We start from the raw sequence: 25790 nt of genomic DNA, 5'->3' as shown, positions 1-25790 counted from the left end.
AATGTTAGGGGTGGTTATGAGCCAACATGGAGGTGACTGGAGTTGAACTCTGGTCCTTTTTAAGACAGGGTCTCATTCTGTAGCCCTGGCTAGCCTGGGACCCTCTAGCAGCAGCTGGCCTTTCGCTGATGAATACTTTACTGCCTCTGCCTCCCAGGGACAGGGATTGGCATGTGCTGCACTCCTGACTTTGGACAGGTTCTTGTATAGTTCAGAGCTAGGCTGGTCTACACAGTTCAGGACAGCCAGAGCTTCCTGTGCGGCCCTGCCGCAAACAAACAAGTTTTCATTTTCCTGTGTCAGTTAGCTTTTGTAAGCAGGTGAAGTCAAGACACGTCACGGTGTTAAACTGTGACAAAGATACAGCAGCTCAACAGCTGCCTGGCTCAGGTTTATTTCCCCTTAGCCATGTCCCTTGGCTATGTGTCTTCATAGTGACTGAGGCTGGCAGCAAAACCGGTTTTCACAAAACTTCCTGCCATGGAAGAGGGAGACACGTAATCATATAAGGGTCTTGTCTTATGACTGCTTTAAGTATTTGGTGTGTGAAATTTTTTGTCTTCATGTATGTGTACCATGTGCACGCTGTTCTTCCTAGTCTACAACCATGGGGAGGATGAGAAGCTGGTGAACTGGGACAGTTGTCATGACCAAAGCCTCCACTAGGAGGTACCCCGCCTCCTCCCAACCCCAAACCTACAGCATGTTCTCACTTTTTTTTTTTTTTTGCTGGGGACTGAACTCTGGATTTAGTTTTGTGTTTATTTTTTTCCACAACAGGTTTTCCATGTGTAGCTGTTCTGGCTGTCCTGGAACTCACATCTGTAGGCGAGGCTGGCCTCAAACTCAAGAGAAAAGCCTGCCTCTGCCTCCCAGTATCAGGATTGGAGGTGTGTGCCATCACCTCCCACCTCTGTTTTTTTTTTTTTTTTTTTTTTTTTTTTAAAGAGTTATTTATTTGGGCTGGAGAGTTGGCTCAGTGGTTAAGAGCACCGACTGCTCTTCCAGACGTCCTGAGTTCAAATCCCAGTAAACACATGGTGGCTCCCCCACCATCTGTAATGGGGTCTGTTATGTCTGAAGACAGCTACAGTATACTCATCTATATAAAATAATCTTTAAAAAAATATTTTATGTATATAAGTACACTGTAGCTGTCTTCAGACACAACATAAGAAGGCATTGGGTCCCATTACAGATGGTTGTGAGCCACCATGTGGTTACTGGGAATTGAACTCAGGACCTCTGGAAGAGCAGGCATGTTCTCTCAACTGCTGAGCCATCTCTCCAGCCCTTCTCATTTGTTTTTGTTTGTTTGGGTTTGTTTTTGTTTTTTTTCGAGACAGGATTTCTCTGTGTAGCCCTGGCTGTCCTGGAATTCACTCTGTAGACCAGGCTGACCTCAAACTCAGAAATCCACCTGCCTCTGCCTCCCAAGTGCTGGGATTAAAGGCGTGCGCCGCCACCACCGCTCGGCCCTCTCATTTGTTTTTAAATAAAACTTATGTTGGTGTTGAATGTGGGTTTGTATACAAGTGCAGTTGTCCAGAGTCCTGGATCCCCTACAAGTTGCAGTTACAGGTACAGGAATTATGACCTGCCCAATGCGGGTGCTGGGAACCAAGCTTGGGACCTCTCTAAGAGCAATATCGTACGCCTAACCACTGAGCTCTAAGCTTGTAAAAGATTTGGGCCATTGTGAACCAGGATGAGCTTGAGAAACACTGAGGTTCCCATCTTTGTCTCAAGTGTTGTTGTTGTTGTTGTTGTGTGTGTGTGTGTGTGTGTGTGTGTGTGTCAGGGCAGGGGCCACAGCAGACCAGTTGAGGTACTAAGGTACAGTGGAGCTGGAGAGATGGCTCGGTGCTTAAGAGGACCTGCTGTTCTTCCAGTGTTTCGAGGTCTGATTCCTAACACCTGCATTTCAACAACCAGCAATGGTATCACACACCTTACACACCTTTAACAGGTAGAACTCTCTGTTCAAGGCCAGCCCAGCCTACACAAAACAAAGTGTCCCACGGGTATCGTTTTCTTGCAGAGAACCTGGGTTCAAGTACTAGCACCCACATACTGGCTGACAACCATCTATACCTCCACGTCCAGAGGATCTGATCCCCTCACTCTTCTGACCTCTGCAGGTATTAGGCATGTGAGACAGACAGACAGACAGACAGACAAAACATTCTCACATAAATATGAAAAGAAAAAAGAAATTTGCTTGGGGAACTTAGGAGCTAAAGGGTACACTATGGGTTTGGTTTGACGCCAGCTTGAACTCCACAGTGAGATTTCTCTCAAAAATGTTAATTCGAGGGGCTGGAGAGATAGCTCAGTGGTTAAGAGCACTGGCTGCCCTTCCAGAGTTCAATTCTCAGCAACCACATGGTAGCTCACAACCACCTGTAAACAGGATCTGATTCCCTCTTCTGGTGTGTGTGAAAACAGAACACTCATGTACATAAAAATATGAATAAATTAATCTTATAGAAAATTACTCTTTCAAGCCAGGTGTGGTACTGCACGCCATTAATTTCAGCACTCGGGAAGGAGAGGCAGGAGGATTTCTGAGTTTGAGGCCAGCCTGGTCTTCAGAGTGAGTTCCAGGACAACCAGGGCCACATGGAGAAATCCTGACTCTAACAAACAATCAAAAAGATTAAGTCCTAGCTGGGCGGTGGTGGCGCAGGCTTTTAATCCCAGCACTTGGGAGGCAGAGGCAGGACAGCCAGGACTACACAGAGAAACCCTGTCTCGAAACCCCCCCCCCAAAAAAAAATTAAGTCTTTCAAATTCCCACACCTGTCTTATTTGGGAGCCTGAAGCAGGTATCACTGCAAGCACGCATTACCAGGAGAGAGATGGTAAACTTGTAGACAAAGGCAGCCTGGCATCTTTTTTTGGTTTTTTGAGACAGGGTTTCTCTGTGTAGCCCTGGCTGTCCTGGAACTCACTCTGTAGACCAGGCTGGCCTCGAACTCAGAAATCCGCCTGCCTCTGCCTCCCAAGTGCTGGGATTAAAGGCATGCGCCACCACCGCCCGGCTGCAGCCTGGCATCTTGAAGAGAGACCCACTTCCAGCCAATCTACACATGACTGACACTGAAATGAGTAACTCTGATATCTGTGGTTTTGAAACCAGGCTATCACACAACAAGACCAACTTTTTTTAAATTGTTTTATTTGGGAAAAGTGCTTCTTACAAAAGGGCAGCTGTAAAATACAGAGACCTCTGCAGCGATGACGTGTTTTTCTTAAGCGAAAGACTGGGTGAGTTCCGGGTAAGCAAGGCAGAGGACAGATCCGAGCATCTCCCAAGTTATTTCAGGAAAGAGAGCAACAAAATGCAAAGGTGAAATTCCCGCCGAGGAATTTTAGCAACTTAACTTTTGCTTGTCTTGTGGGTGGCCGCACCCTCCCTTCTCCTTAGTGGGAAGGGGTTCGTTACTTCTGCAAACTGATTCCTCTAGTACAATCGACACCTCAGATTAAAATCCGACACCTCAGATTGGAATCCGCCTGTTTTACTGTCAAAGCTCAGGGATGGAATGAGGCAGATACCCACAAAAACAAGCACTGAACCTCACAACAGGCCCCCTCAAAAGAGGACAAAGGTTTTTCCAGGAAGTACCTGGACTGAAAAGGCTAGACTATAAAACATTCAGAACATCAGTGTGTCCAAGACCCAGCTTGTACTGCTAAAGGGACAAGCAGGTCATTTAACCTCTACAGCTGACCCCATGTCTCTAGCATACAGACAGACAGCTACTGCTACGTTACAACTACTGACATACTGCTTGGTCCTTTAAGATCTACCGGACACATGTGGCTGAAACCACTAACCCACATCTGCCCACTAAAGCTAAGAACACTGCACCTATGCACAGATGGGAAGCTGCCCACATGCTCGCTCGTGCTCACCCACCAAGTCCATCGACCCCTGGGAGTTAACTGCCAGCTCTGCACTGATGGAACGCCACTGCATCCTTCATGTGTTTTTAGATTTTTCTCATGTTAACCTCAACACATTTGCACCTGGTTCTGGTTACCCAGTAGTATTTCTTGCGTGCAATTAAACAAGAGCCCAAAACCGCAGGACAAGCACATGTGATGGGGATTACAGGGTAGGGAGCAGATATAAAACCATGAAGGTGAGGCTCTCACAGAAACCTCGGGAGCCCTCCTACATCTAGCGCAGAGAGCGACTTGCCGACTTAGGTCCCTTTTTCCCCAATTGCCCCTATCCTTGGACCCCAAAGCACAGTCAGTGCTTTTTCCTTTGAGCCTCAAAGGGGTCTCAAAATGAGTGTGCAAAGTCCATGAACACAACCTGGCTGAAAACAGATGACGCAACAAACCTACACTAACTGTCTGACAGTTAAATTCATGTTACAAAAAAACTAACTTTAAGATTTATTTTTGTAACTTTTGAAACAGAGAACAACACACTCTTGGGGGAAAGGTGAGGGTATAGGAACAGGCCCTGGGTAGTGATCACAGCACCTGGAGTTTGAGAGGCCTGCCTAGGAGAGCCACACGCACTGCCACACAGCACAGGGGACAGCTACTGTCTGAGGCTCCGCAGACCAGTTCCCGCCATGCAAAGCTGCTATAGATCCAAGTCATAAAAATCCTCCAGCTCATCGTGAAACAAGTCCCACTCGTCCTCAGAGTCTGTCAGCTCGTCGTCCCCACCTGCAGCCAAAAGCATAAGCAACATCTCGCCCAGCTCAAAGGTGACAACCTCCTCTTCGTCGTTGTCAAAGGGGTTGTTCTCTCTCTCCTCAATGAGCTCCCAGAAGTGGTTCCTTCGTTGGGCCTGTAAGAAACAAGGCCATGATAGGGGTGGCACTGTCGAGCAGTGTCTTCTATCCTGTTGCTTATAAGGTAAACCGTGTGGCACAGAGGGCGGGCGTGGCGGACCAGTGCCTCCCCTTGGGCTATTTGCAGACAACAGCTTAGGCTAGGGCTTTGAGCATGTTCCTTCCCTACCCCTCCCATCTTCTGAGGTCTGACTCCTTTACTCTAGTCCCCCCCACACTTGAGTGTCACTCTCCCCTACCCCAACATGTTCAGGACTCAACTGACAGTGTGCTATTTCCCCTCCTTCAAAAAAACAGCGAGAGTTACCCGGTATCTGCTTGATGTTCCCACTTTCTGTCTCTGTGGCTCCTCTCTACGGCCATCAGGGTACGCATGCTTGTAAAAACAGTTCCCTCCAAATGGGCAGCTCCCACGTCCTTCATCAAAATACCTGCACGCCTTGTTGCTGGAAAGGAAAATATCGCAACCCTTATTCACAGTGGACTTCAAGCCTGTACTGACTATCATTTGAGGCTTCTCTTTAACAGGGGCAGAACCAAGATGTAGTGCACAGCTCCCCAACCCCCAAGATGTGTTCTTAGAAACATGTGCTCTAAACACTGACTAGAAACATCTCTGCTTAAATGTACATGGTGAAGATCTTTTAGAATCCCAATACACAAGAATTCATAAGACGAGTCCTATGCCCTGAATGAGCTAGAACCCCCTGCACAGGCTCAGCTAGCGTGGAGACTCCACTGTAACAATCCCTCAGCATACACCCAAGGTCTGTGTTAAAAGTTAAAAGCAGGAGACAAACTGGGCAAGCAGTTATCGAGGTGACAAAGGAAGCCGTTCTGCGCAGGAAGGAAAGGGTAAGAGGCAGTGGAGTGCAGAAGGTGGCACTGTTCTATCCAAGCGAGCCCGGCTGCTCATACCTCATGGCCTCCTTGTATTTCTGAATGAGTTTCTGCTTCTCTTCTTTCTCCTCCACCCAGTACTCACTTGGAATGACAAAGTTAGATGTGATCCGGCATTCAGGGCAGGACCTGGGAAACAATGAACAGGCTGCAGTGCACATTCCCCCTCCACGCCCGCTCTGCTCTTTAAGACACACCCGGTGTGTCAGCGAGACTTAGGTTAACTGACAGCACATGAGCATTAGAAAGGGATTCCACACAGTCACAACTGACCCCTTCTTTGGAGGAAAGACAAACTCCTTCAGAAATCAACTCAATGGCTAGCCAGTTTTTAAAAGACTTAGGTAAAAAAACAAAAAACAAAAAACAAAACAAAAAAAAAGAAAACAAAACAAAAACAAAAGAAGACATTTCACACAGACTCCTTTCATTTAAATAAATTTATTTCTTGTAACTTTGCTCTGTTTAGATTATGTGGCTTTTGGTCAGTTATGAGAACAGTTTTTAAAGGATGGTGGCTTTTTGGCTAGCTTAATGGATGGTATAGGAAAGTGGAAAACGCCAGGAAACATACATTCAGAGCTAGATAAGTTTGTTCACGAAGCCTAAACTGTCTAACCCATTAAACACAATCTCCTCAAAAAGCATGAAGACTCTATCTGATACACAGGATTTCCTCATTCAAATAAAATAGACAGACCAACTAACCTAGCAGCTAGCTGAAATACAAAGAAGAAATCCCAATTAGAACACCCAGGTTCATGATAAAATACATGCATTTAAATGTGGTCCTTCTGGTTGGAAGTTGGCACAAGATACTAAATTCTTCCCGAAAAATAGAAAGCACAAACGGAGATTGGGGAGGAGTCTCACTTTATGATCTTGCTCTCAAACTGTTTAGCACTTCTCCACTTGCGAATACACTTGAGACAGTAGGTGTGGTTGCAGTTGGAGAGGATCCCAAAGCGCCGCTCGCTGGGGTTGGCTTTCTCATAGACAACCTCCATGCAGATCCCACACACCATGTCCTTGCTGCGCTGAACAGCAAAAGACAGCTCCATGTCCTTCTCATGGGCCTCAATGCAAGACTGGAGGAAGGGAAGAGACAAGAGGCACAGTGAGGCCACGGCAGTCCTGAGACTTCAGTCACGGTCCTGCCGAGACTGTTTCCAATGTGACCTGGGAAAGGCTTGGCTCTAACCACAGGTCCACACCCCGTGGTGTTCACAGCACTACAGCTAAACTGGGAGGACTCAACTTCCAATATTTGAAAGATTATCCAATTCTCTGTATCCCAGCCCCGTAGAGCTCAACCCCTACACTTCCCCCGCGCCAAAGACCTTATGAACTCCCTTGATGTTTCACTTTCTGGGTGGAAAAATGAAGGGATTAAAGCCTTCATTTCACAATGGTAGGACACTGAACACTTGGGAGGAGGAGGCAGAAGGGGCAAGAGTTCTATAGGCCAGCCCTATGCTACATGAGGCTTTGTCTTCAAAGAAAAAGAAAAAATAGTGGCTGTGGTGGCACACACCTTTAATCCCAGCACCCAGGAAGCAGAGGCAACCAGAGTTCTATGAGTTTGAGGCCAGCCTGGTCTACATTTCAAGTTCCAGAACAGCCAGGGCTATGTAGAGACCCTGTCTCAAAAATAAGAAAAAAGATGACTGCTAAAGTAAATCTGAACAGGTATTAGGTGACAATTATGTAGGATACACTAGTTCCATATCCCTTCAAAGAGGTGGTTTCAGTGGCTCACCTTGAGTCTACGGAATCCCAACATTAGGAGGCAGAAGCAGGAAGAACCCAATACTGTGAGTTACAGCCAACCTGATGTATGCAATGTGCTCCCAGTCAGCAAGGGCAATGCCAGAGACACTGTCCCTCAACAATCAAAATTAAACACACACTAAAATATCTACTGAGACAATTCTTACACCACACAATTCACCCACTTAACATATACAATTAAATAAACCTCTGGTACATTCAGAGAGGTACACCCACTGTTATTTAATATTAAAGGTTTATCTTTTAAATTATGGGGTGGGGGGATGAAAGTGACTACAGGACTAGTGGAGCCCAGGAGTTGGCTCTCCTTGGATTCTAGGTGGCTGTGAGTCACCAGATGTGGGAGCTAGGAATCAGCTCAGGTACTGTGGAAGGCTAAGCCCCCATCCAGCCCCACACTATTTATTTGAATGTTCTCATTCTCCCTCATAACCCCACACTCAACGGTTGCTTGTTTTTCTTCAAAATTCCCATGTGTGGACAACCACTGATCTGTGGTGCACCAATTCTATGGCTTTGACATTAGCTTAATTGACGTGTTATATTTTATTGCTGAGTAATATTCTGAAATCTCTTCAGCACCCATTTTCTTTACCCATCTCCACTCTGAGACTACATGAATGATGCTATCACCAAAGGGCACTGGTCATGTAAGCCTGGCAACCCACACAAGTGGAGGGCAATAGCGCCTCGCAATTGCCCTCTGTCTTCTACAAAAAGTTGTGGCATTTGTGAGCACACATGAAGTGATAAACAGGGCTGGAGAGATGGCCTGGCAGTTAGCCCGGGCTGCTGCTTCAAAGGACTTGGTTCAGTTCTCAAAAACCACAAGGCAGCTCCACAGCTCGTTCCAGAAAATGACACCTTCTGGCCTCTGTGGGCATTGCATGCACATGAACACGCACGCACATAGCACGCACCACCCATACACATAAAATAACTCAATCTTCAATCTTTAACCTCAGTGCACTGCCACTGGCAATATGAACAGGGCAGGACTACACATCGCCCGCCGGCCGGCCGGGAGCTCAGTGCTAAGCAGAATGACTAGCTGGCCCAGCCATTACACTTCCAAGGGATGCCGGGGGATGGTGGCGCACGCCTTTAATCCCAGCACTTGGGAGGCAGAGGCAGGCAGATTTCTGAGTTCGAGGCCAGCCTGGTCTACAGAGTAAGTTCCAGGACAGCCAGAGAAACCCTGTCTTGAAAAACAAACAAACCGACCACTTCCGAAGGATAGCCAACATAGGGCAGCCTGATAAACGACCTAGCAGAGGTCAGAAGACCTACTGGCAGGCCTAGCAAACTGAGGGAAGTACTGGGCTTCCCATAGTGAAAGGAGAGACCCATCACCAAGCTGTCCGTTGACCTCTGCATATATGTGCTATGATATACAACCTCCCACAATGAGTAAACTCACAGAAAAGCAAGTTTTAAAGGATAGCTAAGATAAAGACACATGTTCACAAAAACACACAATGAAACAATTCAAATTAATCAATCAATAGAAAAACACAGTATTGGGGCTAGGAGGATTACTCAGTAAACTGCTTATTGTACAAGCATGAACACCTGGATTTGGGCTCTCAGTATGTGTGTGAAAGCCAGGCATAGCATAGCGAGTGTATTTATAATCAATGCCAGGACTGAGACAATCCAACCGGTGAGCTCCAGATTTGAATGAGACCTTGCCTCAACATTGAGGTAGAAAATAATAAAGGAAAATACCTAATGTTAACTTCTGGCCTCCGTGTAAGCATACCCACATATAAACACATACACACATGTATACTAGCCATACAATCAACATGCAGCCACAACATGAAGTACAGACACATACTCCAATTGGAAAGACCTTAAACCATCATCTACATGAGAGGAGCCAGTCACCGACAGCATACATACTGAGCGATTCCAGCCACAGAAATCATCCAGAATTGGCAAAACACCCAGAGAAACGAAGTAGACCCACTGTTGCCAGGAGCTCAAGGAAAAGCAGAGCAGAGGCTGACAACTAAGTGGGTATAAGGTTTCTTTGGGGGATGAAAACGATCTAACTTAGAATTATGGTAATGGCTAGATAATGCTATGAAGATATTAAAAAGCATTGAAATATGCATTTCAAAAGAATTGTAAGAAATATGAATCTCAGAAAAACTGTTAGTAAAAAAAGAATGAAAAATGAGAACAAAAACCAAACACCACCAACTACCTTGTACCCTAGTCTGAGGCTCTGTGTCCAGATCTCTCTTTAAGATGTACTGTCATAGTCTAGCTCCCCAGAACCTCCTGCCTCTGGCCTCCACCATGCCTGGGTTATACAGGTATATCTTTGACAAAGCACTCTATAAAAATGAGGAAGTACACCACCACTTATTGGCTCCTCATACTTAGCACAAGCTGCTCTGAGCACTTACTTTTATGTGCTGTGACCTCTGGGCAGCATCCATTGGGTGTAGGACCTGCAGGCCACACATGTCACAGGAGTCTCCGTGGAGATACACACAGTTTTCCCCATAGCGACACTCTCCCACTGCAGCATAGGGGCAAAGCTGCTTCTTTGTCTCCACCGTAGCTGGCTCCTTCTCTGACTCTCCCTTGGTCACTGAGCCCTGCAGGGGTGCTTCAGTGCAGGAAGGGGCAGCTGAAAATGTTTAAGATGGCAGTAAAGGTCCAAATACAAAAGGCAGTTAGGAACAGACGCTAACAGAATAGTAATAAAAACAAACCTTTCATGAAACCTAAAGTCCAGCCTACTGAACAAACTTTCACTTTTTTTCCCTTGGTTTTTTGAGACAGGGTTATACAGCCAGGCTGGCTTAGAACTCACTCTCCGCCTGCCTCAGAATACCCAGTGATGGGAATACAGGTACACACCACCACTGTCCAGCTCCCTTGTGGTCTTTCTGGTTAGATCTGAATAACCCAGGCTGGCCTTGAACTCGGCAATCCTCCCACCTCAGCCTCTCTAAAGCTGGCATTACAGGTATGCGGCACCAAGCCCGGTTTTGTTTGTGAATTTCTTTAGAAGTGAAATGTAGTATTAGTAAGTACTGGTTAGTAGGGGTAGGTCATCAAGAGAATCAGGAGTTCAAGGTCATCCTTAACTACTTGAGGAATCTGAACCATAAGAGACCCTGTGTCAAAAAAACAAAACATCAAAGGACTGGTTGTGGGCTGAGTGTGTAGCTTAATGGGAAAGTATTTGCCTAGCATGTGCAAAGCCCAGGGTTTGATCCCAGCACCACCAGGAGCAGGCGGGGGACAGCATTCGGAGACACTTCAGTTTTTAAACATGAATTCATTTTATTGTAGTTCAAAAAATTTCTTTTACTTCATCTTTAAATCTTAGATAACCCAATCTAACGTGTTGACAGTAGGTTAAGCTCAAACACTGGAAACAAAAGCTGACCCTGAGTTCCTGTGGCCTGTCATTTAGCCCTTTGATTGCAGTTAACAGGGTCCTCACAATACTTACTACGGCCACAGTAGGGCTGCCCAGGGACAAACTCAATGGCATTCACCCAGTCCTCTGAACCTGCTCCTACAGTTGGAAAGTTTGGGTTTCGTGACTCAGCTTCGCCCGGATTCATTTCAGCAAGTGATCCAACGCCAGAAGAGAGGCTTGAGGAAGCAGCAAGGGATGGTTTTGCACTCAGATCTGTAGCAGTCACTTCTTCCTGTTTCAGTGGCTTGCTGTGTTCGTATCTGACACAGAGAAAAGTAAGCAGTTACCATCGAGCTATATAGAGAGCCCCAGACTCTTTTCAAGCTTCAATGTGAAGATAAACACGAGCAGGGAGCGCCTGTCAAGACTTATTCCTACTTATGTGTATCTGTCTGTATGTGTGGGTGTCCAGAGGCTAGAAGGCAGGATTTAGATCCCTAGAGCCTGCCTGATATGAGTGCTGGGAAACCACATCCAGGTTCCCTCCAATAGCAAGCACTCTTAACTGCTAAGCCATCTCTCCAACCCCTAGATAACCTTGAGATAGAGGGTTTGGCTATGTAACTCAGGCCAGCCTCGCACGCATACAGCCTATGCTGGCTTCAAATGCATGGACCTTCTGCCTTGACCACGTAAATGCTGGGATCACAGGCGTACCAACAAACCTGACCTTGTCCTTTTCAACCCTGTAACACTGTGGATCATCTAGGCCAGGACTGAGCTATGCCCACAGCCTTAATGTAAGTCTGGAGTGGAGCCCAGGACTCAGCGTGTCTAAGAACCCTAACTATGATGTCATATTGCTGATAAAGGCATGAGACCCAGACTTGGCAAACTTTACAGGGTCAAGTACAACTGGATGATGGCACACACCTACAATGTCAGCTATCTGGGAGACCAAGGCAAGAGGATTCCATGTTTAGGGCCAGCCTAAGAAACTTGCTAAGACAGTACATCAAAACAAAATTTAATAAAGGCTGTCCTGAATAATACTAGCACTTGGTAGGCTAAGACAGGGCAATTACTGCAAATTGAAGCCATCTTGAGCTATAAATTGAGTTCTACTCCCCACCAACCCCTCAAAAGAAACTGGCAGACAAAAAGAAACAAAAAGCCAAAGCTAAGCATTTTCTTTTCTTTTCTTTTCTTTTTTTTTTTTTTTTTTTTGTTTTTGTTTTTGTTTTTCGAGACAGAGTTTCTCTGTATAGCCCGGGCTGTCCTGGAACTCACTCTGTAGACCAGGCTGGCCTCGAACTCAGAAATCCGCCTGCCTCTGCCTCCCAAGTGCTGGGATTAAAGGCGTGCACCACCACCGTCTGGCAAAGCTAAGCATTTTCAAGCAATTCTTTTTTCCTCACTACCTGGTTGTAATGAGTGTCTACCAAGCCCAAGCTGTGCCTCCTATGGTACAAGCCTGTGCTGAAGCCTCCTTAGGAAAGAACACTGCTCTGAAATGGACAGCAGACAAGCAGGGCAGCAACAACTGGTGCCTCTGCCATCACGTAGGAGCTTGTCTCAAAAAATACAAATAAAGAATGGAGAAAAATCTAAATAAGCAAACTGAAAAATCTTTGTTATGAGATTATATTCAAAAGTAAATGAAAAGAATATGAATGTACGTAAAAGACGGGCCCTGAGGTAGCAGTGGCGCACACCTGTGATTTCCAGTCAGAAAGATCTCTGAATTCAAGGTCAACTTTAGTCTACATAGCAAATTGCAGGACAGTCAGAGTTATATAGTAAGACTGTCTCCAAAATAATAAATAAGCTACATTATCAAATCTCCCCAATGAGACAATTATTCCCTTACAGATCTGCATAGAATGTTTTTGAAGTAAAAACTAAGTAGATACCAGGATGGGCTGGTTTTTTTTTTCTTGAAAAAAAAAAAAAGAGAAAAGTTATGGCTATCAAGATAGTTCCAGGGCAGAATTATCGAGCGAACACACACACACACACACACACACACACACACACACACGGTACAAAGTTAAGCATTCAGACAAACATACTTGTGCACACAAAATAAAATTTAACTACAAGGGAAAAAAAAGGTAAATTACGGAAACCTGTATGGGATTGTTGAAGAGCAGGACTGACACTATATATCGTCCTCTACGCAAACTCAAGTAAGAGTGGCTTTGACATTTTAAAACGCCTTTTTAAAACATGTCTTCTTTTTTTTTTCTCTCTCTCTCTTTTTTTTTTCCAGTTTTTCAGAGTTTTTCTGTGTAGCTCTGGCTGTCCTGAAACTTGCTTTGTAGGCCAGGCTGGCCCTGAACTCAAGAGATCCACCCACCTGTTCCTACCTCCAGAGTTCTAGGGTTAAAGGCACGGGCCACTATACTCAGCTTAAGGCACGTCATTTAATACACTTAATTACATTTATTTATTTAATAAATTAATACATTCATAAAATGTTAAGTTGTAGAAAATTCAAATTGTAATGCCCCAAGATAAAAAGCTGCAATTGGAATACTACTGTATCCATTGGTCTGTGTTATCTGTGGCTGGTTTGCATAAGAAACTATGTCTTAAGTCACCAAAAAGATATACACACCAATCCTGTAGAGTTTGCCAATCCAGCCTTTGAAGATTCTCACATCCACTAGAATCAAGAGCCACTGACAGAGAATTGGTTATATAGCTAATAAGTTATAATAGGATGTCACAAAATTGCTGATTCTTTTACAGCCTGTTAAGTGTTGAATTCATACCAAGAACACAGATACAGATCAAGCTTTCTCTTTTCTTCCATATTCTGTTATCAATATAGTATAATTTTCAATCTAAAGAGCCTCAGTGAGGACGGGCAAGATGGCTCAGCCCAGTGGATAAAGATGCCTGCCACCAAATCTGACCTGAGTTCAATTCCTGGGACTCACATGATGGAGGGAGATGACGGTTTGTTTCTGAGTTGTCCTCTGACCTTCACCTTAATCATGCCTTTCCACCATTCTCTCCCATGCTCTACTCTCCACAGCTCTCTGCTCACCTCGATTTCCATTCCCCAATCCAAGTCACTGGGGGCTGCCACTCGACCAACTGGAACTAACTTCCCCTCAATGAGCCTTGTCTATAACATCTACAGAAACTGTCCTGCAAAGAACTGCTCATTTGGCACAAAGGGTGGAATCCTGAAGTCTCCTCCCTTAGGCAGTTTAACAGCAGAAGACTAACCATTAAGGCTCCAATGTCAAGGGATCCGTTTCTGACCCCTAACAGTTAGTTATGAGGGAGGAGCTTACCTTTTACCCCATCCTTACTTACTGGTTTTCTAACAAACCCAGGTAAGGATGACTTCCAAACATTTGTACCCAACAGGTAACTATCAATGTATTGGTCTATCTATGCACGTACCTATCCATCCATCCATCTACTTATCTACATATGGCTGCAATACTGAGTTACCTAGTGTAGAAGTTTTTATCCTTTCATTCATCTACCCAGCCATCTATTACCTATCTGTATGTGGCTGTGACACTGGCTATAAGACTTACCTAGTGTTGTGGTTTCAAACACATCCAAGATGCTTCTCCAAAAGTGGAGCCCAATACCTCTTCCCTTCAATGTGGCAGGACTTAATGACTTTGTCCAGATGTTAGTGAAAGTAACAATGTGTTACCTCTAGGGCTAGGTCATAAAAAGGCATTGTATCTTTGCTGAGCCTTCTACTACTAGCAATAAGTACTTTTCAAATCATAAGCAATACTACTAGAATTATATGTACAACGTTAACAGATTGATCTATTTTATTTTCATTCTTCAACCCACCCTTAACCAAAGAGTTTATAAACAAATCCTTACCTGCAGCGATCTCCATAAACACAGTACCCTCTTTGAAAATACTTGCACACTACACCATATGGACTGTCAGAGAGGTCATGAGAGTATCGACAGTTATCTCCTTCCTTACAAACCCCATGCATAAAATATCTGTAAGACAAATAACCAGAAATCTACATTAGAAGACTAAAGTCAACTCTCAAAGAATTCATTACCACCAGTCTCCTGGCATGTTCACAACTGTAGCAAGGAACACAGTCAGCCCAGGCTGGAAGACACATTTGGGTCAACAGTAGACAGCACACAGATCAAGGCAGCTGTCTGGAAAGAAAAACTATTCTTATGTAGGATTCCTTTTGTGGGGAGAGGGGCACAAACTGGGCCCTCATAAACACAAGCAGTGTATCACTAAGCTGTATTCTCAGCTTCCCCAATTTTAAACATTTATCTTGTTCATTGAAGGTCGCGACTCTGGCCACTGTCCTTGTTTTACAGCCCTAGAGGGGTAGCTTTGTATTCTCCACTAACTTCAGTCCTTAACCCTGACTATCCACAAGGCACAAAGATAAAGAAACCACATAGACTACAAAAAATATAATACCCATTATATTCAACTTTGTTAAGGAAACACTTTTAATTCCTTAAAAGCCACAGATGAAAAAAGCAAAATTAGGCCAGCAACTTTAAGGGATTACAAGCAGACATGATTAGTACCTTCTAGACACCAACAAACAGCGACAGCATTACAAGAGCATTTGCTAGACATATAAACTTAGACCCTATCAGCCCTATGTAGCACCTAGTGCTATTCTAAGTTGCAGCATGGTAGATGCAAGAAAGAAGCTGCAAAGGATATTTGTAGAGTCCCTCCCTCACCTCACATCACTCCTGACAGAGTCCATTTTCCTATCCCTTGATCTCTGAGCAGGACATTAAAGGTTACTTTTTTGGTGTGCCAGAGAGAGAGAGAGTAACTGTTTCTTGGGTGTAACTTTGGTTGGCCTTGCAGAGGACTCTGCTGTATGCTTGAGCCACAGCTCTCTGGAGTGTGGGAAGACAGCAGTGGGGATGTTTGCCACAGTGCAGGCCCCACTAAACCGAATGCCATGGTATCTAAGCAGCCAGCTGCTGAGAGCACACACTACACAGTACTCTTGCAGAGCAGCACTCTAGCAGAAGACCTACGTTCAGTTCGCAGCACCCAAGGCCGATGGCTCAAGACCAGCAATCCCAGCGCCAGACCTGAGGCCTCTAGCCCATGCAGGTAAGTGTGCACTTACTTAACCCACAAACTGACAACTTAAAAAAAAAAAAAAAATCCGAAAAACTAAAAACAAAGGAGGCTTTGGGAGCACAGCTGAGTTGTACAGTACTGCCTAGCATACTGTGAAGCTCTGAGTTCGATTACCAAAACAGTGGGGGGGGGGGAATAACCCCGGTTTCCCTGCAAGAACAAGCACCCTAAGCACTAACTCATCTCTCCAGCCCTGACACATCCTCTTTTTTTTCTCTCTTCAGATAGGATCTCAGTATGTAAAGTTGGCCCCCTGAAAGCTAGGATTGAAGATGAACATCACCTCACCTGGCTCTCATGTATACAGTCACATACCCTGTATCGCAGATGATACCTTCAAAGTCCTAGTTTGGGAACATTATGGTTTATTCTTTCTCTGTATTTCCTATCTCTCTATCTAGAAGACACCTGAGCGCCATGGTAAATACAGGGGATTACTGAGTTCAAGACTAACCTGGGATACACAGTGACAGCCTGACTCCTCACTTCCCACCTATCCCTCCCCCAAAATCCACTGTAATTGGTAAATAATAAATTTCAGAAGCCGGTGGGGTGGTGGACACCTTTAATCCCAGCCAGGGCTTGGGCGCAAACGTGGGCAAATCTATGAATTTGAGGCCAGCCCAGTCTACACAGTGAATTATATGACAGCCCGAAAAACAGTGAGACTCAACCTCAGAAAACAAAAATAAATAGATAAATTTCACCAGGAATGTTGCAGAAGTTGGGTAAGGAACTTCTAGAACCTCTCTGGTTTAAAGGTACAATGTATTCCCAAAGTCATATTAGCAACATTGGTGGTGGGGGGGGGGGGTTGAGAAAAAAAAAATCAAAGCTTGGGGTTGGAATGAAGCTCAATTCGTAGACTGCTTGCCTAGCAGACGCCTAGGAAGTTCTGGGTTTAATTCCCAGCATTACATGAAACAGGCATCAGGATGCTGAACTGCCTGTGATTCCACCTCTCAAGTGACAGAAACAGGAAGATCAGAAGTTTTGTCAAAAAAAAAAAAAAAAAAAAAAAGCAAGCCAGGCAATGGTGGGGCACGCCTTTGATCCCAGCACTTGGGAGGCAGAGGCAGGCGGATTTCTAAGTTCAGGCCAGCCTGGTCTACAGAGTGAGTTCCAGGACAGCCAAAGCTATACAGACAGAGAAACCCTGTCTTAAAAACAAAAAACAAAAACAAACAAGCAAAACACACACAGGGAAAAAAAAAAGGATATAGAGTTCAAGTCAAGTCTCAGGAATCCAAGTCCCAACTCAAACAAAACAAAACCAAACACAAAACAAAAGCCAAACTAGTTGTGGTGTCACACAACTTTAATCCCAGTACTTGGTGACAACGGTGGCCCAAGCCTTTAACCCTAACACTTGGGAGGCCAAGGTGGGATCTCTGGTTTGAGGAAAGCCTGGGCTCCACAACAGCCAGGGCCCCACAGAGAAGCCCTGTCTCTAAAACAAACAAATAAGGAGAAAGGAAGAAAAGAAATTGCTTAGAATCTTTGTGTTATTTCAAGATTCATCTATGTAGAAGCATCTAAATTAAAAATTACTGTCTGGGAGCTGGAGAGATTGCCTCTCTTCCAGGACTGAGAGTGAGGTTTGATTTCCAGTTACATGCTGGCTCACAACTCTTCACAACTCTCCTGGTTTCCATGGTCACTGGGAACACAGGTGGCACAGCATGCATTCAGGCTAAACACATAAAATAATTACAATAATTTCCGGCTTAGAGGCTTAAGAGATGGCTCAGTGGTAAGAACATGTACTGCTCGAGCAGAGGCCTCCATTTTGATGTGGAACACCAATCTCGGGTAATGCCCGGCTGTTGTTAACTCCAGCTCCAAGGGGACTGATGCCTCTGGACTCTGTGCAACCACATCATTCACATGAACAGAAAATGAAAATAAATCTTGCCATTTCTACCATATTGACTTCCAGGCCAGCCAAGGCTACATAGTGAGCCAATAAATATTAGCTGTCTTATCCCACACTCAAGGCAGCTAGCAATAAGGACTGACTTCCTCTCTAACGAAAGCCTGCCTGTTGGTGGCAGCATAACAATTTCGCAGCAGAGGTATTTGTTTCTTAGGAGCACAAACAAAACACAAAGAGAACTTCAAGATCATGGACAGTAGTAGCTAATGAAAAAGTGAGTCTGAGTAATTACAAATGAACACTAGCTGAGTGAGGTATCTGTCTGTCAATCAGGCCTGCCAGAGCCACACAGTGAGACTCTGTCTCAAAACAGACAAAAAGAACATCCTTGGGCTAGAGAGATGGCTCAGTAGTTATGAGCACTTGCTACTTTTGCAGAAGACCCAGGTTTGATATCCTGGAACTTAACCCCTCCTCTGGCCTCAGCGGTTACAGTACAAATACATACATTCAGGCAAACACTCATACACATTAAAAGTATAATCTTTTTAAAATTAAAACATAGGGGATGTAGAGATGGCTCATGGTTAAGAGCATTCTGCTCTTCAAGAGGTCCTGAGTTCAATTCTTAGTACCCATGTGGTAGATCAGTCTGTAGCTGCAGTCCCAAGAAATCCAAGGCCCCCTTCTAGTGTGCAGATATACAAACAGACAAAACACCTATATATATATATATATATATATATATATATATATATATATATATATTTTGTTTTAAATTAATTTATGTAATATATATATATATTACATAAATTAATTTAAAACAAAACAAGACAACAGCAAAACAAACATTCCTTTCTAAGCAAATGACTTTAAAGAGAAATATGCCCTAATATAGAAAACATTCGCCGGGCGGTGGTGGCGCACGCCTTTAGTCCCAGCACTTGGGAGGCAGAGGCAGGCGGATTTCTGAGTTCGAGGCCAGCCTGGTCTACAAAGTGAGTTCCAGGACAGCCAGGACTACACAGAGAAACCCTGTCTCGAAAAAGCAAAAAAAAAAAAAAAAAAAAAAAAAAAAAAAAAAAAGAAAAAGAAAAAGAAAAAAGAAAACATTCTTCTTCAGGGGTGCACAGATGGCTTAGTGGTGAAGTCTGGGTCCCAGCACTCACCTGGGCAGTTCACAACAGCCTGTAACTCCAGCTCAAGGGGGAATCTGATACCTCCAAGGGCACTGTACTCATATGCAGACACCCATACATGCATTCTCAAAAACAGGCGTTGCTATCAAGCTCACTTAAGATACTTACAATAAGATACATTTCTGCAGTTAACTCTCAGTACATACTCGGCTGAATAAGGTAGTTCCAGAAAGATAAGCACTAACAAGTTGTCTCCCTTTAGCAACTTACAAGTGTACTTTTAAATGATTCATAGGATGAATGCACGAATGTTTATAAGTAAACAATTTCTACATTTTAAAGATTTTATTTATTTTAGGTGTATGGGTGTTTTTTGCCTGTATGTATTGTGTGCCAGAAGTACCCATGGAGGCCAGAAGGCGGCGCTGGATCCTCTGGAACTGGAGTTACAATTAGTAGCCAGCAAGAAAGCTGGCTGGATCCTCTGTAAGAGCAGCAAGGACGTGTACTTAACCCTAAGCCATCTCTCCAGAACCACTGTACTTTTTTTTTTTTTTCCTTTAAAATGAAAGGAAAATTCCTTCAAAGCCATATAATAGAGAGTTTTAGTTTGAACCCTATCAACATCAGTTGGAGCATTTACTAGTGTTCTATGCTGGGCACTGAGGAAAAGCCCTGCAGGTATAATAAAACACAACTCTGCTCTCAAAGCTCAAAGTCTAGAACAAAGATTCCAGTTGTTATTCCTCTATTCAAAAGAAAAAGACTTTAAGAGAGATCGAGTTGGCAGCTAGAACAGAAAACAAGGTCAGCAATTATGCCCAAGGCATATCAAATAATCTGTGGTTTCTATTTGTAGAGGTAGGTCACGCCTATGCTACCAAGGCTGGTCTGGTCAATACAACATCCTGCCTCAGCCAACTGACTAGCCAGAGTACAGGTATGTGCAATCATAAAGGATTCTATATGCCACCATTTAAGTGACTCTGAACATTTTTAGATGACTGGTCTAAGCAAAAGCTATGGAGAAGAACATTTCTTTGACTCTAATCCTCAGAAGAAGCAGGAGAACCTCTGTGAGTTTAAGGACAGCCTGTTTACACAGGAAGTTCCAGCCAGCCAGTGCTATGTAATGAGACTCCATCTTGACCCACCCCTCCAAAGTGCAAGGAATTTAAAAATATATAAGTATGTAAGCCTGAATGAAGCCTTTCCTTTCTATTTTGGAGGGTGGGGAGCTAACTATCCTGGAGCCTGGAGCCCAGGCTATTTATTCACAGTCTCCTGTGCAGCTAAGACCCTGAATTCCTGATGTTTTGCCTTGACCTCCCAAAAACACTATTACAGGTGTGGGCCACCATGTGAGACTTTAAGCTTCTATCTTGTTCTGCTCATTTTTTTTTTTTTTTTTTTTTTTTTTTTTTTGGTATGTGAATACATGCTGGCATCTGTGCCTGCCACAGTGCATGTGTAGAGAGGCTGGAGGACAAGTGATTTCCGGGGAATCCAAGCAAACATCCTTGTTCACCCTCATCCTAAGCCCTTTTAGAGCTTTTCATAGGGTTTTCAAAGTTACTTCATCTACACAATTTCCTGAGACTGAACCCTCCCTGTATAGCCCTGGACTGGCACATGAACTGCCACACACCACATCCCAGGCTAGCTAGAACAAGATTCTCCTGTCTTAGCCTCCCAAGCTGGAATACTCAAAGAAAATTTTGTGTTTGTATGAATGACCAGGGGTTTTCCTCTATTGTTTTGACTTTATTTTTTTCGAGACAGGCTCTTTGAACCTAGAGCTACTGTGCGGGCTTTTACATGGCTGTTGGAGATGGACATTCAGAACCTCATGCTAAAGCAGGAAGCTCTTTTTTCTGAGCATCTGGATCTACAGCCTTAAAAAAAAAAGTCTTTTTAGACGTAATAGTGGTTCACAAACAACTGTTCCAGGTAAGACCTAGAAAACATCATTAATTCAGTGAGCCTTAGGGATCTGGGCTGGGCTTGTGTTTGTAATTCAGCTTTAAAACCAAGTTCCTCCCGGGTCACTTAGGAAGCTCAAGCTCACCCTGTGCTAAGCGAGACCCAAGTTTGTTTGTTTGTTTTTTGGTTTTTTTGAGACAGGGTTTCTCAGTGTAGTCCTGGCTGTCCTGGAACTCACTCTGTAGACCAGGCTGGCCTCAGGGTTAGGGTTAACCCTCAGAAATTCGCCTGTCTCTGCCTCCCAAGGATTAAAGGTGTGCGCCACCACTGCCCGGCCCCAAGTTCAATTTTTTAAAAGACCCTAAACTGGGCATCGTGGTGGAGGCCTTTAATCTCAGCACTGGGAAGGCAGAGGCAGGTAGAATCTGAGATAGAGCCAGCCTGATCTACAGAGTGAGTTCCGGGACAGCCACGGCTACACAGAGAAACCTTGTCTCGAAAAACTGGGAAGAAAAAAAAAAGCCCCTAAATGATGGAGGCTGGAATGTCTGCTGAGGAACTAAAAAGAGGAAAAAGGGAAAAGCAAACGGGAAGCAGAGGAGCTTTAAAGTTTACCTCATCCCTACCCTCCCTGGAGGGGATACAGAGATGTCTAAAATCTCAGCACTAGATGGAGACCGGAAGGGGAAGGATCAACAAGTCCCCAGCCATTCCTGATCTCTCTCTCTCTCTCTCTCTCTCTCTCTCTCTCTCTCTCTCTCTCTCACACACACACACACACACACACACACACACACACGCCTCGAAGAACAAGGGGTGGAGGCAAGACATCTTTGTTGATACAAGGAAAGCTGAGTTTGAGTCCTGGAACCCACATAAAAATGAAAGATTAAAATTGTCCTTTCAATTTTAGTCCACCTCTCCACGGGTGCTGGAGGAACAACCGCCCCACCCACACCCCCACCCCCACAACATAAAAAAATTAAGGGAAAATGTTAGCTGAACAGTAGTATCCCAGCACTCAGAGACAGAGGTCAGTGGATCTCTGTGAGTTCTAGGCCAGACAGATCTACAGGGCTAGTCCCAGGACAGCTAACGCCTACAGAAAGAAACACTGTCTCAGAGAAAAGAAGGGGGTGGGGAGGGAGGGAGGGAGGAAGGAAGAAAGGAAGAAAGGAAGGGAGGGAAGAAATGTTGAAGCAGAAATGTATAAAGTTGCAGGCATCTGACAGGATGATAATGAAATCAGTTATGAAATGTTATTGGTAATGGGTATTCAGAACTAGACTAGATGAAAGAAAAAAAAAATCAAGGTATTTAAATTTTCAATATCAGCCCGGGTAGAAACACTATCCTAGCACTAGGAAGGCAAACGCTGGAAGGAGGCTCAAGGCCAGCCTGGTCTATGTAGCAGTGTTAGGACAACTAAGGCTGCAAGGCTGGACCTTGCCTCAAAAAAAGAACAGACCGAGAGGAAAGCTTTAATCCGACGTTATTAAATGTGTTACAGGAGAGACTGGAAGGCTGGGGGTCCTTCAATTCCGGAGTTAATATCGACATCGAGTTCTTCATTAGGAATAGCCTTTAGCATTTGCATATAATAAACTGTCCTTGTCAGGTGAAAAATGACATTCCCTTTTAATCTTTTTAGCCGACAGAAAGCATACAGTCCTTCCTGGTAGTTAAATCAATATAGTCGGGCGTGGTATCGCCTCACTCCTGCAGTCCCGCACTAGGGAGAGGCAAAAACAAGAGGATTGCCGAAAATTCTAGGGCAGTCAGACTATATAGGTCAACCGGGGCTACACAGCAGGACTGTCTCAATACCCCCCCCCATCGTTAATACAAACAATCCTCCAACGTTTATAGTTGGGAATTTTTCTTACATGCGTATAACCGCCACCAGATTATACATTTTCCTAATAATTCCGTCTCGCTTACCAAACAAGAACCAAACCTCTCTCCGCGGATCTCCTTCCTCTCAAAGATGAACCCTTCTCAAAGAGACAGTAATAATAATGGCAGTTCATAAAATCAAGGTTGGAGGAGCCTAACGCCGGCCCGAACGCTCGGTTCGGAGACAAAGCTCGGAACCGCCGACCACCGACTTACATACAAAGGCATACAAAGCGGCTGCTCCCGGCAGGGCGGGGGTGAGCGGCGCAGAGAACAGAAAAGACGTTACAAACGGATAGCCCGGCGCGGAGCCCCGGGGCCGGCCGAGCTCGCCGGGACCCTTGGAGGGTCTCAGGGCGCACCGAGGATCGTTAGAGCCCGATTCGCATCGGCGAGCTCGCGCCGCATCCCCGAACCTGTGTCGATGGAGGCTGGGGCGGAGACACCGGTCCTCTCTGCACGCACCGGAGCGCCGCTGTGCGAGGGGAGGTGGCGGGATCGCCCCGCAGTCCGAGCCCGCAGTCTGAAACCCGCAGCGATACCGGGGCCAACCTCTGCGGAGGCTGACGCAGCGATGCTATGCGGGCAGCCGCAGCAGGGACCCCGCGACGCCCGCCTCCGCCTCTTGCTCGGCCCCGCAGCCCCCGCCCTCCGCCGCGCCACGCAACGTCCTACCTGCAGGTGACCTGTTTCGTCCAGCCGCCACCGCTGCCGTCGCTGCCGCCGCCCCCTCCTCCCGCCCCCGGGGACGGGGCAGCGACTGTGGGGATAGAGGTGAGGGAGGCCGCTGCCACCGCCGCCGCTGCCGCTCCTGCTCCTGATGTTGTGGCTGTTGTTCCGGGAGCCGCAGCCTCCGCCATTACTGTTTATCCCACACAGCAATGGCCCCGGAACTTCCGGGATCACATAGTTCCGGTCCGGCTGAGAAGGAGAAGACAGCAAAGGGAGGGGAGGGGAGGGAGGCTGAGGAGCCCGAGAGCTCCGCGCCAGTCCCGCGCCTTGTCACCGCGTCTCCCAGCGCTCTGGTGTCGCGAACTGCGGGCTCCGCTGGGTGCTCGCGACCCTCCTCCGGCGACGCTGATTGGTGAGGAGTCGGGCTCCGCCCTAAAGGGGCGTGGCCGAGCGCTTAGCCAGGTGTGTTCAGATCGTCCTGGTCCTTGCCATCAAAGGACCATAAGCAAGGACCAACCTCAACCTATGGCGATAAATACAAGTACAAAGTAGGGGAAGGCGGGGGGCGGGGGGTGTCTGCTCTTTCCCGAGTATGAACTGGAAACCTATTGTGTTGGGATCTGTTTCCTTCTCTGTCGGGAGCACAGTAGCCACTGTCTCACCCGAACTGTTAGAATCCCTGCTGATGGAAGTGCCAGGTGGGCCTGCTGGCAGACATCTTGGAATCCCAGCAATCTGAAGGCTTGAGTATCACAATGGCTGCAAGTTCAAGGCCAGCCCATGCTACATAAACCCTGTCAAAATAATAATAATAATAATGATGTAAATAAAAAACTATGTGCACTTGGGAGGCAGAGGCAGGCGGATTTCTGAGTTCGAGGCCAGCCTGGTTTACAGAGTGAGTTCCAGAGCAGCCAGGACTACACAGAGAAACCCTATCTCAAAAAAACAAAAACAAAACAAAAAAAACACTATGTGAGGTAGCCTATGTTTGTAATACCAGCTCTTGTGATCTTGGGAAACTAAAGGAGAAGTGTTTGGTTTTGTACCAGAATGAGGAACTACCGGTGCATAATTTACATACCAAACTGACTTGGCCTCCACGTTTCCCCAGCATCCATTTGGTCCCTACCTGGCATACCCTGCCCACCTACCCCCACCCCCCACCTTGAGCTTCCCAGTCCAGGGGTTAGGCTGCCCTTCCCCCAGAGACTCCTCTCTATATATTCCAGACATCTTGGTCTGTCTCTTCTCTCTACCTGCATGCCCTTTCTCTCTCCCTCCCTTACCCCATCCTGCCCCTTGGCAACTCCTGAGGCCAGTGAACTAGCCTGCCCAAGAGCAGCTTCCCAATAAACCTGCTTTTAATATAATCGTATCTGGCTTGAATTGGCACATTTCACCAACATCAGAGAAAGAACCTATCAAAAAGGATCACAGGCTGAGGCCAGCCTGGGCTACACTGTAAGGATCTGTCAATAAACATACACTTCAAGGGCATGTTTCCAAGGACTGGCTTTAGGCCCATTCTCCTAAAGTTTCCACCATCAGGTTGCATTAAAATCCACTGACGGGCCGGGCGGTGGTGGCGCATGCCTTTAATCCCAGCACTTGGGAGGCAGAAGCAGGCAGATTTCTGAGTTTGAGGCCAGCCTGGTCTACAGAGTGAGTTCCAGGACAGCCAGGGCTACACAGAGAAACCCTGTCTCAAAAAACCAAAAATAAATAAATAAATAAAATAAAATCCACTGATGAGGTCAGCACTATCTGAGCCAATCATTTCTCCAAAACTCTATGTCTAAACATAAAGCACTGGAGACCAAGACACATCACATGAACTTCTGAGGAACGTTTTAGATCCAAAGTTCTCTCTCATTCTCTCTCCCTCCTCCTCAATATGTAGACCTGGCTGGACTTCAATGAACAGAGATTTGCCTCCCAAATAACTGAATACTAGGGTTTAAAGCCTTCACCACTGTCCCCCTTTAATTTTACTTTGAATCTATTAAGGTTTGTTGCACAGTTGTTGGGGACGTAGCAGAAATGTTAGCAACAAATTCAATAGAAAAGTTCTTGTCACTATAGTCATTCACAGGGACAGGTCATGGCCCTCTGAAGTAGGTGTTAGCATCAAGACTTCGTATGCTGTAGTCTCCCATATCTGAGCCAATTACTAAGCAAAGGAAAAGACTGTTTTATATTCTGAGTGGACAGTATATCCAGTTTCACATTGTGCTGTGGT

At 45.5% G+C, this 25790-nt stretch overlaps 1 protein-coding gene across 5 annotated transcripts; it reads right to left on the bottom strand.

Annotated features, from left to right (window-relative positions):
• Positions 1–4401: 4401 nt before the first annotated feature.
• Mkrn1 (makorin ring finger protein 1) lies at positions 4402–23915 on the bottom strand. Of its 5 annotated transcripts, none has more exons than XM_034518989.2 (8): positions 23552–23915; positions 14770–14898; positions 10993–11222; positions 9932–10158; positions 6597–6811; positions 5742–5852; positions 5131–5269; positions 4402–4819 (listed from the first exon to the last, which is right to left on the bottom strand). In XM_034518989.2, exons 1-8 carry the CDS (start codon positions 23734–23736, stop codon positions 4610–4612), a joined length of 1446 nt encoding a protein of 481 aa, XP_034374880.1. In that variant the 5' UTR covers positions 23737–23915; the 3' UTR covers positions 4402–4609. The 5 variants fall into 5 exon arrangements, with proteins under 5 accessions (XP_034374880.1, XP_076769621.1, XP_034374881.1 ...); XM_076913506.1 differs by having other exon boundaries at positions 5809–5852; positions 23552–23908; XM_034518990.2 differs by lacking the exon at positions 23552–23915 and adding an exon at positions 23293–23532.
• Positions 23916–25790: the final 1875 nt, after the last annotated feature.

Source organism: Arvicanthis niloticus, chromosome 15 (genome assembly GCF_011762505.2).
Source record: "Arvicanthis niloticus isolate mArvNil1 chromosome 15, mArvNil1.pat.X, whole genome shotgun sequence".
NCBI classification, from domain to species: Eukaryota; Metazoa; Chordata; class Mammalia; order Rodentia; family Muridae; genus Arvicanthis; species Arvicanthis niloticus.
This window is presented reverse-complemented; position numbering and strand designations above follow the sequence as displayed.

Bases quoted from the DNA above. Each gene is read 5' to 3' on its own strand.
- Mkrn1 (XM_034518989.2), bottom strand. From the start codon at position 23,736: ATGGCGGAGGCTGCGGCTCCCGGAACAACAGCCACAACATCAGGAGCA. The intron at 14,899-23,551 runs GTAGGACGTTGC...TTTGTCTTACAG, and splicing joins ACGAAACAGGTCACCTGCAG to ATATTTTATGCATGGGGTTT. The intron at 10,159-10,992 runs GTAAGTATTGTG...AAACATTTTCAG, and splicing joins GCAGCCCTACTGTGGCCGTA to CTGCCCCTTCCTGCACTGAA.